General features: G+C 35.8%; 2 protein-coding genes across 5 annotated transcripts in view; both read left to right on the top strand.

The window, feature by feature from the left end:
• LOC149568196 (N(6)-adenosine-methyltransferase MT-A70-like) overlaps positions 1 to 18,505 on the top strand; it is a 35,982-nt gene that overhangs the window by 8,083 nt on the left and 9,394 nt on the right. The window lies entirely within an intron of this gene.
• On the top strand, positions 17,144 to 18,499 carry LOC149568198 (uncharacterized). Its single transcript, XM_089823396.1, has 2 exons — positions 17,144 to 17,490; positions 17,698 to 18,499. Exon 2 carries the CDS (start codon positions 17,723 to 17,725, stop codon positions 18,497 to 18,499), a length of 777 nt encoding a protein of 258 aa, XP_089679522.1. The 5' UTR covers positions 17,144 to 17,490; positions 17,698 to 17,722.

Genomic DNA, 18,505 nt, shown 5'->3' with positions numbered 1-18,505 from the left:
TCCGTTATCCAACATTAGGTTGGATGTTTTGTTGATTCTGGGAGGGTTCGTGGCAGACTCATCTCGGTGGCAAAGTCAGTGGTAGGCTCTTGTATCTTGTAGAAAAGCATTCTGAAGAAGGGGACAGCCTTCTCTGTTCTTTTATGGATGAATCTTGGCTTCTTGGTCATTTATGTTTTGTAGATCCAAGGAGGGTCTCAACAACAATAAAATGTTTTGAAGAATTTGTGACCAAAAGAAATCAGTTGGACAATGACCATTAAGGGAAGCTATTAGAATATTATAATGTTTCTTTAATGGTCATCTTAGTCTTTAGTTTATTTAGTATTTTTTATTTCTATCTTTAGTTCACAATTGTTTCTTTTAGAAACACTATCTTTGTAAATCTATATAAGGAGCTTTCATCTTGTTTGTTTAATACAACTACAACAACATCAATTTATCATAACAAGGATAGCTGATGGTGTAAACTATCAATTGCTGACTATATATTAAAAATGCCAATTGTATGCCCGTTATGCCATTTTCATCCTATTTGTACCCGTTTGTGGGGGAGGGGAAGTGATGTTTCCTTCAAAGGTCGTGACCCTTTGATTATTGTTTGACGAGTTGTGTTTAAGCTTTTGTTTAGGAACACTTAATGCTCATTGCATCTATGTGATATGCTTACAAAGGTGAAACACTAAGACTTCCTAGGAGGCCATCCATCCTAGTACCACTCCATCTCAAGCACGCTTAACCTTTAGGTTCCCTTCAAGGTTAAGCTCACTTTTCTTGTAATCCCATTTGCAAAACCTTCAACAAGTGTTGTGCCTTATTAAACATTCGTTATAGTTTATGAATTGTAATTCAGAATAACCAATGTCTCATGAGAACGAATGGAACACTTAGCACTCATTGCATCTAGGTGATGCTCACAGATGTGAAGCACTGAGACTTCCTAAGAGGTAACCATTCTAGTACTATTCCAGCTCAAGCGCACTCAACCACAAAGTTTCCTCCAAGATTAAGCCCACTTTGTTGGCAATCCCTTTCGCAAAACCTTTAACAAGTGTTGTGCCTTATGAACCATTTGTTACAAATCCCCTTAAGCTCGTCAATTGATAAGTAGGAGATATTTTCCACAAGTGAAATTTTGATATTGCTATTAGGATTCAACTATGTAGCTTTTGAGTCAATCTCATGCCCATGTTTCATGAGTAGTGGTTTACAATAACCCATATCTCATGAGAATGAATGGAACAATCAACACTCATTGCATCTAGGTGAAGCATCGAGACTTCTCGAGAGGTTACCCAAGTACTACTATTGATAGCCAAATCTCTTGGAAGTAAGGTTGTTGGTTATCATTGTTGGTATTCATTAATGTCAACATGGTTGTCATTAGTGTCAACATCTTTATATGCACCAATTTCTATAAACTGATTGGATTCTGATAGTTGTCACATATCGGTTGGCTATGCATTAATCATCATTCTCACCAATATCCTATGCTTCGTAGTTTTGTTAATGACCCTTGGCTCAACATTAATTAATTCATCATTTCACGCCTCGTGGTTGCTTAGATCTTCCTGGTGTTGCGTAGAGTTATGTTTTGGATCAATTCTTTAGGAAGTGTGGTGTTGTTTGGTCCCAACAATAGCTTATAGGGCATTCATTATAACTATTAGCACCGATGTTTGTAGAAGCGTGTTGGTGCACTCAAGAGTCTTTACATTGCTTGAGGTGGCATGTCCCTTCATTTATTTGTTTTGGCTGATAGATTTATGGCGGGAATTTGGTATAAATATATTGATTCATTACATGTGTACCTCATATAAGTAAAAGTTGTCAAGTATGTGAAGTTGGCAATTTGTATTTCTTTGTGGTGGAAGTGCGACCCATCGAGAGGCTTGGTTCTTTATTTGGTTTTGGTTACATTTTTCATTTTGGCAGCGAGCCTTCATTTTGGTAGTGAGCCTCTTTGTATTTCAAGGCATAGCTACTTAGGCAATTAGACTACTAACATGTTACTGTTAGGAATAAGGTGTCTCAACCTTGTATAATTCCTATTCTTATTATTTGTTTTGTAAAATGTATTTCTTGCAAATAATGTTGATGTGTCAACATCATGAATTGTGTATAAGGAGATCATGACTAAAACGGTTATGACAGATTCCTATGACACGTAAGAGCTATGTTAGGAAGATTCAATGACAGGTGAAGACATGTGGCAACTAAGGTATTTGAGTACTGTACACTCTACCCCAATAGTGGGGTTCAAAATTTTTTTGGAGTTCCTATTTTCTCGGAGAATGGTAAAACCCTAATACAGTTTACCTTTGGGAGTAGCCCTAAAGTGAAGCGCATGTTATAAGTGTTTTTAGGGTTGCAAAGAGATGCGATGCGAAAAAGGGGTGTATTGTTGATATTGCGAGTAGCTACTGGAGTCTTCTGTTGTCGATGTTGAACTTGCATTGCAAGTGTATTGTAACCTTGTGTTGAAGATAATACATTGTGCAGGTTTTGAAGGAGTGGAGTTGTTTTACCGAAAAGTTTTTCCCCACCGGCAAATCCTTGTGTTATGTGTTCCTTTCTCTGTCTATTTTCTGTATGCATGGTTGGCTGCAATATTGTTGTTTACATGATATTGAATCTGTAAGTGAAGAAGATTTTAATAGGATTTGCATCATACTTTCCTTATGAGATTAGTGTAGGAAGCTGTTTCCGCACGTGAGTTTCCTTACAGTTACATAGGTTTCTTAGATCATGGCTTTCCTAAGTTAGAAATTGTTTGTTGTGGTTCCCAAGTAATTGATGTATTGTTGCCACCACTCATCTTTTCCAAATTGTGTTGCGTAGTTGTGAGTTTCCAAAATCAGCCGATACCTTGACATCCTTTGTGCGTTGGTTGCTTGGTCTTAGGTTCTCGAAAGTTCATAAGCCCTAACTACTAGTTGTTAGGCTAGGTTCTTAGGCAACCGAGCGTTTGGTGGGTCTTAGCCATAATACAACTCCGCTAGGTTACCCTTATGTGTCAAATCTTTGTTTTCTCTTGTAACCAGGTTTTACGCGAGATTTACTTCATTTCCATGGAAATTAATGTTGTTGTATTAAGTGCATGCCACATCAAATCAATATATCATCAAGGTGGCAAATGTTTAGCATTCATTTTGGCTTCTTGCACACTCTACTCTTTCTGTGTCCTCCCTTTTGAGCTCATACGAATGATAATCCAGAACCAACTGTTAGGGGTGAGGGATACTGAGGTTGAGCATTGTGATTTTGGGAGATTTCTTGATGGTTTTGAGAAAGAAAGTTAGACACCTTGGCAGGAGCATCTCTTTCAAAGTAGTCTAATTCATGTAGGTGGTTTTCCTCTTGCTCTTCCTTGCTTAGAATTGTTGTTTGCATCCTCTATGCGATATAACCCTGAGGTGTGTGAAATTTAGACAATTGACAATAGAGTATTTACAAAGATTTGTCTAGAAGGTGTCACTCAAGCTTTATGTATTCCGAGCACGGATGCAATTGAAAGGTTGTCTATGAATGTTGGGAAGAGTATTTCAAAGCACATGAATACTGGTGTAAGAAGCCATAGCCAAGTCTTGGCTGAAGTTTGAGAAAGGAGGTAAGTGCCAATTACCTAGTAAGTTAAAGAGAGTGCATTTTAAAGACCTAATTACTGAAATTATCACTTTCCTACATTGTGTAGCTAGGAATATGTTGTCCTCAATTTTGAGATGTCAAAATTGAGGCAACCTTATGGATTTTTCTCATGGATTCGTAGGCGCATCCTATTTTTTTTAACGCATTGATAAGGCATCATGGAAATAATTCATTATCTTCAAATTGTTCTTTGTGTAGTCTTGTTATGTGTTCTTTTGAAGGTTTTCCTTCGAGATTATCCCCAATTGTTTGTTGGTAAGAGTTTTTCTTCTCGCACTACAAACACTTGATTTTTGGTAAACTTTCATGTCTTTTCTTTGTTTTATTGTGTGTTGTAAATAGTTTTTGGTCTTGTTTTTGCCTTAGGTGAATAGCCCTTGGAATTCTGCTTGATTCAAGCTAACTTAGGTCCAAATTAGAGTTGTCTATCTCAAGTTATAAGAGAAAAAGTGGGATTTCTCAGGTCAATTGCATATTTTTATTAAAAACCCAATAAAAGTGAACTTTTTATTGACAATTCCACGACATAAGATTATATTTGATATTTAAAGTGGATTTTGCAATCCATTTAATTTTTTTAACTCATTTTGAGTTGATTTGACCATAGTTTTTTATGTTTTATGAAAATAGCCTTTTTCAAGACTATTTTTCATGTTATTTTATTAAAAACTATAGTTAAATATTAAATATAGTAACATGAGATAACTTAAGTGCATAAGTGGGATTTTTATTTCATATTGCATATATCCACATGCAAAATACTTCATGAAAATCCGCTTTCAATAAATTTTAAGTCCCAACATCATTAAAAGTGTGCTTTTTAAATGCGATTGCATATGTGATTGTGTTTGAAGTTCATTTTTAAATAATTAAATGCGTGTGTTTTTAAATCACCATTTAAAGTGGGTTTTTAGAACTCATTTACATATAAAAGTAAAATTAAATTGAGATCTTTATTCATTTTAAATCAAAGTGGAGATTTTGGACTCAAATACATATGTTTTTAATTAAAAAATATGTTTTTCTTTAAAATTAAGGCAAAAGTGACAATTTTAAAACCAACTGTGTATGATATAAATGCATGTAAATGCCTTTCCAAAATGTGTTTTCCTTTATAAGTGCAAAAGTGGTGAATTTTCTTGCTATTACATGCACTTCGGCATATGTTTTTGTTATCTAAAAACACATTTCCCATTAGCAAATGAAATGGTCAATCATAAGTAGCGATTTTTAATAAGAATGCATGTTTTAAAACATATGCTATTGACTTCTCATTTTGTGTTTTCCTCTAAAAGATTATGGAGTGGTGATTTTCTTTGAGAATACATGACTAGCGAACATGTATTTGCTCATCGGCCGAGTGGCAATTTTGGAAGAAATTGCATATATTTCTCAATATGCTATGATTTCCAAGAAATGCATTTTGACTTAGAAACATCATATTTCTTCTAGATGGCGATTTTTAGAGGGATTGCATGCAATTTGTAATATGTTAATGCCTTCCTAAAAGTTGTTTGAAGCTTGCGTTTTCTCTCAAGGCTGGGCGGCGATTTTGGGAGCATTTGCATATGTTCTTCCATATGCGCTTGGGCAATAACAGCCCATCTAGGGCATATTCTTCATCCCAAACAACTCATACATATGCATTTTGGCATTGAATCTTTTCAAGGAGAGTTCTAAGGTAAGGGTTTTTGATTTTCAAGCTTGTTTTTTATCATCTTGCAAGCTCATCTTTGCCCTAGATGTCATTTTTGTATGTCTTTGCATTTGGAGTTGCTAAGTCAAAATTTGTTTCACATTTTGGGCATTGGATTTCTCTAACCATATCCACATGTCCAAATTCGAACCATGTTATGAAGATTTTGAAATCTATTTAAGTCTTGGCTTTGGACAAATCTAAAATCCGAAAATCTCTTGGATTCTTTTCAGATTTGCTCAAAATTTTGTTTTTTTCATTTTTGGCGGAGTTGAGGTAAGCTTTCCTTGGTTATTTTCCTAAGGCATTTGTATATATTTGTCTTGAAAGTTCTTGCAAATCTTTGTCATTTCCATTTTCAGATTTGCATATTTTGTTTTTGAAGTTGTTTCTTCTATTTTTGGTCTTCTTCTTCAAAGTTGCATATACAAGGTCTCATCTTACTTGCATATGCAATTGGGTGTACAATCTCGTTCTTAAAAGAAAGATAAGTTCATTTTTCCCCCACATGCAAATGCAAGTTAAAACCCCACCGTCATGCATTATATGTACCTCCATATGGCTGCCCTATGGTTGAAGTTTCTCCCACATGCTTGTCGGATAGAGTATCCCTTTTGCACTTATTAAACTGTGCTATGCTCAATGTGTTACTCATTTTTTCCCTTATTCACTTAATTCCGAGCTTGCTGGTCATATATGCAATTCACTCCAAAAAAAACCCGCTTTTGGCTATTTTACTCATATTTGAGCCATTTTGAGTTTGACCCGTTTGTTCATTCGCTGTCCTTGATCATTTCATCCATTCTCCCTATCGATACCTTATCTGAAATCTTTATTTTTACATCAAAAGCTTGCCATGGACCCCCTCACATGAAGATGTTCATACACTATGGAACTTTCATGTGAAAATTGTGTAGGCACACCATTTGGCGATGTCAAGAGAAGTTACACCAAAAAAGGGAAAGATACTATTGTTTGATTGAATGATACTCTCAAGTCACTTAATCATCAACTTGAGTTGCTGGACGAGAATCTTGGGCCTAGAACAACATGATGGAAATTGATTTGGATGTCTTGTGTGAGTACGAAGTCATCACATTTGTTGAGATGTACCATGATTACACACATGCGATGACCAACAAAGAACAAGTCTTACAAGGACTTGTAAAAGATGCAAAGGCAACAATAGCCAAGATAACTAACCAAGAAAGCACAATCAAAGAGGCATTGAGAGGGCTATCATGCAAAATCATTACTGCAGATAACAAACTCAAGACTCAAGATATTCTCACAAAGTTCGAAGAGGCCATTTGCTTACAACTTGAAGTGGATGACTTCAACATCAGTGTGCTAGATACATTTGCAAGTTGGAAGTATTCATTGAAGAATCTCCAAAACCAAAAGGAGATTTGTAACAAAGAGATATTTGGAGAAACATGCATACTTAGGAAGGTTACAACAATCTCGCAACACACCAGTGAACTAGATGCCGCAGTTGTGCGCAAGTCCTTGCGGAAGTTTGGAGAGCTGGTTGATACCATTTGAATACTTCAAATCAGATTTTCATATGCAAGTAGAATAGTAGTAGGAAAGTTACATGTAAAGAACATCTTTGTTGTAAGTATAGGATAACATGCACCTGTACAACCAACTCATGTAGTTAAGTTGCAATCGCATTAGGCATGCAACTTTGAATAAAGTCAATGTAGTTAGTTAGAGATAAGTTAAGTTGGGTGTGGTTGTTCCACTTTTACCTCCACCTTTCTCTCTCCTATTTTTCTATATAAAGGAGAGAACTCATTGTAAATAATCTTGGAAAGGCACAAAAATTCTGCTAGTTTATTTGTGCACTCTAAGACTTTGTGTTTGGATGTAAATCTAAATTGCTATCAATAAAAGAGGCAACTTTCTTTCAAACTTTGTGTTGATTCAAGGTGTTATGTGATGACATTTTTTGGATATTGATGGTGAGTTTTGGAGCATTGATCAAGAGGGATTTGAATTTAATTGTGCAGACTTTGAGCTGCCTAGTGCATTCAGAGCCAATTTGAACTTTTGAAGACTTTGTGCTGCAGGAGGACAAATTGTAATAGATAGTAGTGGCTGTAATCACTTAGAATTGAAAACTTTGGACTTCAATTGTAAGTGTTATTGAATTTGAGAGTATCCAATAAGAGACTTTGTGCCTTACTGGTTATTTTGCTTGAATCTTCATTCAGGACAAGTGCATGAGACTTTGGGTTCCTTGTGATGACCCCTTTCTATCATCTTCTATTTTTTTTCTCCAATTTTTGATATATAGTCATTTCTCAATGCCTTTTTTCATAATATGATTTCTTCATTTATATTCTTACATTTGAAAGGATGTGTCTTTCCATCTCCTTTGTTTTATTATATTACTAATCTAAATACTATATTTTTATATTATTATACTGTCAAATATAATACTATTATATTTGTAAATTTATATATACTATAATATTATTATATTTTAAGATCAACTATATTTAATATTTAATATCTAATTATTTAAAATTATATCTTTATAAAGTGTTGCAAATATATCATTATATATAATAGATTATATTTTACTTTAATATTGTTATTCTTAATTATTATTATTATATTAATATATTATTAATGTAGATACGCTTTGATACCACTGACGAAGGTATGCTTTGATACCACTAATGAAGGTACACTCTGATACCACTTACGAAGGGCCACACCACCCTTACCAACTCACAACCAAGAATGCAACACTATAGTCCAAATCCAGATCCACACTCTAGTAGAAACCTCTGAGATCTCAACTTGTGCTCGCAAGCCACCAAGCAACCTCCTTGTTTCTAAACCGCAGTCACTAGCTCTTCTCCAACTTAATCCAAGATCCAAGTGTAAACTGCCTAACATTCGGCGCTCTGTCTACACACTCATAATTCCACCACAATCCTATTGTAAACTGCCTCACATTCGGCGTTCTGTCCACAGACTCAGGAAAACTCACTCTTCACTTCCTACTCCTCTTTCACACTTTCCAGCCTTCCAAGCTTTCCAAGCTTTCCTTCCAAAGCTTCTACTTCCCAAGCTTCCACTTCTCAAGCTTCTACTCCCCAAGCTTTTACTTCTCAAGCTTCTCCTTGAGCTTCCACTTCTCAAGCTTCTCCTTGAGCTTGATTAGAAATGCTCATATGCTTTGCTTAAATAGGCACTTACCACCCAATACATGACTTATCCAAAACCTTCTAGAATTCCTCCACAACCTTCTACAACTTCCATAACCTTCTACATTATCCACAACTTTCTACAATATTCATAACTTTTTAGAATTCTATTCACACAGCTCGATAAATGGAATGACAACCATTTATTTTTTATTTTTTTCTATTATGCCACCTATGCACCTCGAAAATAAAAATCCCCTTTTCCTTTCTTTTCTCCTTTTTCCCCTTTTTATTTTTTTATTATTTCTCCTTTGATTTTCGTCACTTTCTCTTTCCTCCAGATTTTTTGTTTTTTTCCAAATTTTTTTTTTTCAATAATTTTCCCATGCAAGATGCTCCTGCATCAGACTCCCCTGGTAGATAGAAAAGTGTGTCCCACACTTTGACTCCAAAAAAGAAAGATCTACCACCATCTTCATTTTCACCAAAGGTTTCCACCTCAACAGAGACAACAAAACCACCATGCAAATCTTCCACATCTGCATTACTCTATCAAACACCAGAATCTCAAACATCCAATCAACATGCTCACTCCCAGGAACAAACTGAACATAATGCTTCATCAGAAAACCCTCATCCACATCAGCAACTAGTGAATTCATACCCGTAGCAACAAATCCCACATCGACAGCCACATGTAGATCTCCATCAACACATGCCAAACTCTCTACACCAGCAACCTCATTGCTCACAACAAGATGCTTTGCAAGATACAAGTCACCACCAACAACTGGATCATCCACGACCGAGTGCTCCACAATCTCCATGTCAGACTCAACCATTTGATCATGAAAACCAACCTCTGTCCCAACATCAACAACGTTAGGAATATCTTCAGCAACAACCTCTAGTTGCTCTGCAGGTTCTACATCAAACTCCACAAACTGATCAGCAAAACCAACCTCTTCAACCTTGACCTTCTTAGCTTGATCAGCCAATCTAGCATCCAACCGAGCAAACATCTTAGAAAAATTCCTCTCCACTATATCATGGATTTTCGCAATCATCTTAGGGTCCAATCCTCTTGGAGCCATCTCCCAAGATCTTTGTAAACCCTCTGCAACAAATCCTTCCCACGCTCCTTGTGACAACCAAATTGTTTGCAAGTCAGATCGCAACCTGCCACCTCGCACGAACAATCAGGAACCACATCACAAGTCTAGGACAACGGATCTGCAATCCACCAACTCTCCACAATCATGCCTCAACAAGTTCAGTCTTCCATCTCTACATCAATCGATCAATCTGCATGTCCTCCCAAGGTCCTAGTGCAAACTGCCTCAGCTTCGGTGATCTGTTTACACGCTCAGGAACTCCCACTCTAATAAACTTCACCCAATCAAGGTCCTGGTACAAACTGCCTCACACTTTGGCGATTTGCTTGTACACTCAGGAACTCCTGCTCTAATAAACTTCACCCAACCAAGGTCCTGGTACAAACTGCCTCACACTTTGACGATCTGCTTGTACACTCAAGAACTCCTGCTCTGATACCACTAATGTAGATACGCTCTGATACCACTGACGAAGGTATGCTCTGATACCACTAATGAAGGTACACTCTGATACCACTTACGAAGGGCCACACCACCCTTACCAACTCACAACCAAGAATGCAACACTCTAGTCCAAATCCAGATCCACACTCTAGTAGAAACCTCTGAGATCTCAACTTGTGCTCGCAAGCCACCAAGCAACCTCCTTGTTTCTAAACCGCAGTCACTAGCTCTTCTCCAACTTAATCCAAAATCCAAGTGTAAACTGCCTCACATTCGGCGCTTTGTCTACACACTCACAATTCCACCACAATCCTGTTGTAAACTGCCTCACATTCGGCGCTCTGCCCACAGACTCAGGAAAAATCACTCTTCACTTCCTCCTCCTCTTTCACACTTTCCAGCCTTCCAAGCTTTCCAAGCTTTCCTTCCAAAGCTTCTACTTCCCAAGCTTCCACTTCTCAAGCTTCTACTCCCCAAACTTTCACTTCTCAAGCTTCTCCTTGAGCTTCCACTTCTCAAGCTTCTCCTTGAGCTTGATTAGAAATGCTCATATGCCTTGCTTAAATAGGCACTTACCACCCAATACATGACTTATCCACAACCTTCTAGAATTCCTCCACAACCTTCTACAACTTCCATAACCTTCTACATTATCTACAGCTTTCTACAATATTCATAACTTTTTAGAATTCTACCCACACAACTTGATAAATGGAATGACAACCATTTATTTTTTATTTTTTTCTATTATGCCACCTATGCACCTCGAAAATAAAAATCCCCTTTTCCTTTCTTTTCTCCTTTTCCCCCTTTTTATTTTTTTATTATTTCTCCTTCAATTTTCGTCACTTTCTCTTTCCTCCAGATTTTTTTATTTTTTTTATTTTTTGGTTTTTTCCAATTTTTTTTTTTTTCAATAATTTTCCCATGCAAGATGCTCCTGCATCAATTATTTAATATTTATATATCCTATTAATTTGGGCTCATGACAAGTCTGCCCTTCCTCAAATTGCCTGCCCTCAAGCAATTTCTAATTTTCACTCAACACCTTATATTCTTAAAATCAATGACTTTGGTTATTTTAAAGCGATTCCTTTGCCTTGATTATTTTTCTTTGGATTAGTAAAATAATGATCTTGCTCACAAAATCATGAAGTATGATTATATACAATGTATACACATTGATGCAAGAAGACACGAAGCAGACACAAAGTATACACATTGATGCAAGAAGACACGAAGCAGACACAAAGTATACACATGAAGACATAAAATATGATGTATAAACTTCAAAGTGTACTATTTATCTCTTTGAAATGCTTATTTATCTACATAGGCATGTTCTTCCAGTGAGTGGTCGGATTATTGTGCTTGGGCATGGAAACAATCTACTTGAGGCTCCCTTATGAAGAAAACCCGTTTTGGAAATCTCACCTCAATGTGATCGAATTACTCCCCTCTCCCTTTACAAGATCTGCATTCACTATAAGACTTTGAGGTAGGGGGATACCTTGAAACAATAATGTATGTATTGTTCACTTACATTGTCCTATTCCTATAGTGAATGGTAGAATTATTGTGCTTAGGTAGAAATAGTCTCCAAGAGGCTCCTTCATGAACAAAGTCCGTTTTGGGAATCTGCTCCTCACTGTGATTGGATTACTCTCCCTTTCACAAACTTTCTTTTCACTATAAGACTTAGGTAGACCCTTACACTTGGTGGTTGAATGTTCAACCTTAGCTAACATAAATGTTTAATGAGAAAGGGTGTCTTTTAGTTAAGTCCCTCCTTGGTAATATCAAACACATCACTTAGTTGAGTCAAATAATAATATGATTAGAAATATAATTTCTCTATATAATTATACCTTCCATGAAAAAATTCTTTGTATTTTTATAATAATATTTGATTTCTTAAATTAGATTAACAAGAGTTCAAGAATTATACTATCTTCCTTTTATAAAATATCATTTTATCTCATATATTATAATATTTTATTGTAGATAAAGATAGCTCAACAATAATAAAACGCTTAATTATATAGTGAAAATAAATAACATATAACAATTAAATAAAATATACCTTGAACCTCCTTTGTAGCTTACCATGTAGCTTTTCGAATGATAAAATGCCCTTCCAACTTCTATATGTTATTTCACTCATTATTAGATATCCTTTCATTGTATTAAGAGCGTTCTCTTTTCTATGCTTCCAACTCCTTTAATGGAGAGTTTAGTAGTGTTTGATGAGATAGATCTTTGAATCTTTCTACTAGATATTTTTAGTGATATCTCATGACGTTTCAATGAATACTATGTATCGAATGGATTTTGCATTATTTGTATTGATATTACACTTGGTCTCCTCCTTATTTAAAGGCCCTCAACATTCCCTTTGCCAAAAAAAAACGTGTTTACTATCTTCGATATCCTTTTTTTCTCTTCCATTGTTTTATTTGGCTTGTCATTTATTTATTTTTACTTTTTTATCCAAGGCATTAATACGGGCAATGGGAGACTAGAGATTATTGTGCCTTTGTACCGTACGATTTTAAAGGTTATAGGACCCTATATCATACTGTGGTCCCTCACCGACTAGTTTTATATATCTTCATTCGCTAACCCCCTTTTTCATAAAAAAATGTTATTCATTGGCTCCTTTGGTTTATATACATATCTAAAACCTTAGTATCTCCCATTCGACCCCACTCACCTCTACTTTATATGACGACCAAGCGTTCAAAGTGCATGCCAACTCATCACAAAACATCACAGTTAAGTGTTACTTTTATCTCCTGTCTTAATTGCAATATTTTTTACCTGTGATTTTCAAGCTCATAGAATCTATTTGTCCCCTTTATTATTATTATATTTATTGCTACATCTAGGAAACTGCCTGGTTCTTATTCTCCTATTTTTGTTGTAGTATTACTAAGGTGACTTCTCCTTTATTTATTTTCTATCTTTATGTCTTTTCTCTCATTTGCTAACTGATTGTTGGATTTTTGAATTTACTCGGTTTGTCCCTAGAGCCTGCCATTCACCTACCTGTCAGAAGTTGAGTTCCCCAAGTCTCCTCTGACACTGCAACTTCAATAGAGACATTAAATGTGGTAGGTAAGTTTGAATTTGAAAATGAGAGGGAAGTTTTTGTGTGGACAACAAGAGACAAAGGGGGGAATGTTTTGTTCATTCTAAGAGATCCCAAACATTTTGTGTGATTCAAAAGAGTTTAGGAGAGCAATAACAACATAAGGTTTTATCAAAGTGCAGTAGCATGGATGAATGTATTTTCTGAGTTTTGTGGAAAGTAATAGTTTGTCCTGTATGAGTAGTGATTGGTCCAGGCTTATTGTATGCAGGCATACGTTGCTGTAAGTTTGTTTAGTATTTAGGTATTTTGTTCTTCTGGGTTTGTAGTTCATTCTCCAGATTTGTAATAGTTTGATTTGGTTAATAACAAGAAAACTTGCTCATCTCTAGTATATTGTGTTTTTGATCTTGTCTCCTTTTATATATTTCGCTGTGCATTTAGTGGATTGGCAAAACCGATCAACAACTCTTGGAACGCTGTTCTTCTTTCTCACATAGGTTAAAACACTCCATTGCCGAGTGTCAATTTTTTGCTCGGTCTCCATTTCCGAGTGATATTGACTGAGCGACTCTATCCCTATTGACCGAGCAACTCGGCCATAGTACTGCGAGTGATTCAGCTATTATCCCTGCCGAGCGTTTCTTTATTGGCCAAGTAACTCGGCCTTCCCTTGCCGAGTTACCCTCTTTGACCGAGTGACTCAACACCTTATGTTGCTGAGCAGCTCGGCTGCTACTTCAAATTTCTAATTTTTGACATCGATGTCCATTCATCCATCTAAATCAATCCTAATTAGACTTGGAAATGCTCGTGTAGTCATGGATACAAGAATGTTGAATGATAATAAAGCTTTGAATTTGTTTGATAGAATGCCTCAAAGAAATGTCACTTTGGTGGAGTATGGAATATAGGCACTATGTATGTGCTATCCCTTTTGATAAACACAAAATTCTCCTTATTTATATTCAGTTGCATTTGTGGTAAAAAAATATGTCTTATTTGGCATATGATGGTGGGTCAAATCTTATGATGTCAGCCCTTTGAATATAATATGTTTCATGTGGGCTCATCTCTCTTCAATCAATTGTAGTGATAATGCTTTTATATCTTGCATTGAAGAATGCTTCAGCATTGAAGTTCGCTCTATAATTATTCTACTCATGCAAATGTCAAATCTGAATCGATATATCAAGAGATTGTTTGAAATACCAATCAGTCTTTAACATATGAATAGTGGCTTGCTGGTCTTGTGACTTTTCTCATGATGCTGGAGTGACTTTAGATGGCGATTAATTCAATGAGATAATACAAGGCATTGTGAATACTATTTGCAACTTCCAACATGGCATGTTAGTTGTATCAATATTCATAATGTTCGATGTTGGTACAATATGGCCTTGAAAGATCTATCAATTAATTTGCTAATATCTCTTATTCTCTAGACATAGTCTCTGAAACAGTGGATCAGTCACTTGAATATACAGTAGATCTCCTACATAGCATAGTTTATGACCACATCTACTTCTGAGCAGCTATACAACATATACTAGCACTTTTAATTTATTAATATTACAATATTAAGTGGTTGATAGGTTCTCTAGTAGTTAATTAATTAATTAATTCAGTATGATGATGCCAACTTTATATATGACACTTCATATCAACTGTGATGCCAACCTTTCTTGTATAAGTCTTTATGGGTCTAGGGCATTTGAAGAATGAATGACAACAAGATTGTGTGACCTTCCATTTCATCGATTCAGTCCTCCACTTCTAACGTTGCCCTTTTAAAAGTTCTTATTCATTGTGATGTTATTTTTGCATCATCTGCTACCAGCAAGTAATCTTCTCATGATAGTAGATTACTCTTAATTGTTATTATTTGTTTGCTACTGTGATCTCAATGCTGACCATATCAATCGATTACTAATTTCTAACTGTTCTTAGTGTACCTCTTTGCAACTTCGCTTGTATGAATATTCCAGATTTTTATTGTTCTGTTATTAATTTCCTCTTGTGCCAAATCTGTAGCTCAATTATATTGATGTAGTATATTGCTCATGGATGAGGAACCCTCCTTGTGGCATATAACATTGAGATCTTTCATTTATTTCATATATTTAAACCGTTTAAGCATATAGTTGAGAAGGTCGATGCATTCTCTCACGTGCAGAAATGTTGTCGGATCTTTCTAAAATATTGGCTATATACTTCCATGACTTATCTTGTAATGATCAATTATTTTCATGTACTGCTGAATTGTTTTAGGATGGCACAGCAAGCTATTGAAGACTTTATAATCCAATCTGATCAAATTAGATATTACTTTCTCAATGCAATTATCAAATATTTTTGAATATCAATTTCTACAAATTTTTACACCACTTCATAGGATGGCAAGATCGACGCTCTGATACCTATTGTGATGACCCTTTTCTATCATCTTCTAGTTTTTTTCTCCAATTTCTGATATCTAGTCATTTCTGAATGCCTCTTTTCATGATATGATTTCATCATTTATATTCTTACTTATGAAAGGATGCGTCTTTCCATCACCTTAGTTTTATTATATTATTAATCTAAATATTATATGTTTGTATTATTATACTATCAAATATTATACTTTTATATTTGTAAATTTATATATACTATAATATTATTATATTTTAAGATCAACTATATTTAATATTTAATATCTAATTGTGTTAAATTTATATCTTTATAAATTGTTGCAAATATATCATTATTTATAATAGATTATACTTTACTTTCATATTATTATTATTATAATATATTATTTTAATATTTATATATCCTATTTAATTTGGGCTCATGATATTTCTATTTTTGTTTCACAAAATATAAAAAGTAAACTGCTGCCCCTGGTGTTGTTCTTATGTCAATTCTAGGGTCACCGGTATTATTGTAGCAATAAGACACTTCTTTTAAAGTTGGAAAGTTATAGTTGTAGGCAAATGATTCTTGAAAAAAGAGGAATTGATCAAGAGAACCATCATTTTTGTACTTTTTGTTAAGTTTCTATTGAATCCACTTACGGCAAGAAGGGAGCCTCCCCTATTGTTGAGAGGAGAGAGAAATCTCATGAAAGGTTGCCCAAAGTTCCTATTTTGTAAGCTGTGGTTACAGTGGCTTACAAAATTTTTAGCCAACAAAATACTAGCTCTGAGGTTGAATTTTGGATGTGTAAGTTTATCTTGATTATTTGTGGAAAACAACATTACATAGGTTGGGTTCGTATAATTAGTTCTTGCCTAGATGAGCAACTGAGGGATTTCCCTAAAACAGTGGTCTTTAAACTATGCTCAATACCTGTCTATGCTTTGTCTAGTCATCAAGACTCCTGGGATGGCTTGGAGGTTCACGAGTCTTGCTCTTCCTCCATACCCACCTATAAGAAATTTCCTCAGTTCACTATTAGTAGGGGAATACAAAATTAGTCTTGCGTCAATGATGCATTTTTTGATGAAAATTGTTAGAGACTTAGAAGAGAACCCTAGCATGAGAATTTCTCAAGAAGAGGTCAACATAGTTAGACAATGATGCCAAGAGGAAATATTCAGTCTATGATCAAGAATTATATGCCATAGTTCAAGCTTTCAAAAAAGTGGAGACATCACTTGTTACCAAAGGAATTTGTGTTGTATGCTGAACATAAAGTAGTGTAGTATTTGAGTAGTCAAGGAAAGTTAAATCAGAGGCACATGAGATGGTTGAGTTCTTGCAGAGTTATACTTTTGTATTGAAGCATAAGAGTGGACAGTCAAAGTTCCAATGTAACACCAGTACTTGGGTGCATCAGGATGAGTTTTTAGGATGGGGGGAAAATGGGCCTCATTTTTGGGATGGCAGGGGACGGCCAGGGGACGATGGCAAATGGAGGACAAGGTAGGGAAGGGTGTTGTATAGCATACATATAGAACTTGAAATGCTTGTTATTATGAAATGATGTTTCAATCATAGATGGAAGACTCGCCGGTTACTCGGCGAGTTTTTAAAACTCGCCGAGTATTTTGGGACGGCGAGTAAATCGCCCAAAAACTTGCCTGCCAAAAAACTCGGCGTGAGTCCAAAAACTCGCCGAGTAATCGGCGAGTTTTAGTCAAAAACTCGGCGAGTTATGTAAAAAAACTCGCGGTTCAGGGAACCCGCGGCCAGACGCCTAAATAGGTCAAAATGCATTGTTTTTTGCATTGTTTCTTTCATTTGTGTGGAGCAAAGAAGGTTTTAGCTGATTGCAAGTGATTAAAGGCAGATTGGAGTGGATTTTGGAGGATTCTAACCGAATTTAGAAGAGAAATTTCTTTCCAGGTATGTTCATCTTATCATTGTTTGAAAACCTTTTATAGTTTTAAGCAAAGCTTTTATTGTTTTTGTTGTTGTTTGTAAATGATTTCAAATCATTTGAAAGTTGAAACCCTAGTGGCTAGTTGTTCTAAACTTCTAGCTTCTAAGTTCTAACTCTAAGTTCTAACTTTGTTTATTCGTTTTTCTATAAATTTAATTATTTATGTGTAGGGCAGCGGACAAGCATTAAGAAAACATGACAAACCCGCAAGAAGAGTGGCCACAAACACCATGCCCATCTGGATATATAGGCACTCGGCCTAAAAATGCAAGAGATAAGGCATGGCGGTATGCCTATGAAGCTCCAAGTCCAAATGATATTGGGAAGGTGATATGCATTCCCTGTGAGAGAATTATTTCTGGAGGCATAAACCGCCTCAAATACCACCTTGCAGGCATAAAGAAACATGACTCAAATCCTTGTCTCAAGGTAACTGATGAAGAAAAAAGATTCATCCATGCCCTACTTGCAGCTGCTGAAGAGAAAAAATTGAATAGGGAGAGGGCAAAATTATCTATGAGGGCAGCCATAGCTGAATCTGAAGGAGCTCCTTTTGATATGCAAGAGGAAGAAGAAGCACTTGAGAACATACCAGGATCTCTTCGTGGCCCACGGATCCGCAAACAAAATTTCTCTTTTACCGGTTCCACTTCTTCTACATCTCCTACTTCTTCATCATCACCATCCGGATCCCCATCAGGGATAGGTGGTTATTTTGTGCCCAGGAACACACCTGGAGCACAGCCATCATTAGAGGGCACTGCATGGTTTAAGGAGGTGCATGAGCAAACTGATATTGCAGCAGCTGATTTTTGGTTTTTCAACAATATCTCAATGAATGCCGCTGATAGTCCCTATTGGGTCAATATGGTGAATGCAATGACAATATCAGGCAAAGGGTACAAGCCGCCTAATCGCAAGGATATGAGTGGAAGATTAGTATTTTACTATTTAGTAATTGTAAATAATTGAGATTCA

This window comes from Cupressus sempervirens, chromosome 3 (genome assembly GCF_028749045.1).
Source record: "Cupressus sempervirens isolate cs-2001-9-10 chromosome 3, ASM2874904v1, whole genome shotgun sequence".
NCBI lineage: Eukaryota > Viridiplantae > Streptophyta > Pinopsida > Cupressales > Cupressaceae > Cupressus > Cupressus sempervirens.
Note: the sequence above shows the minus strand (reverse complement) of the source record. Positions and strands in the feature narration are given on the sequence as shown.

Coding starts and splice junctions, on each gene's coding strand:
- LOC149568198 (XM_089823396.1), top strand. CDS start 17,723: ATGACAAACCCGCAAGAAGAGTGGCCACAAACACCATGCCCATCTGGA.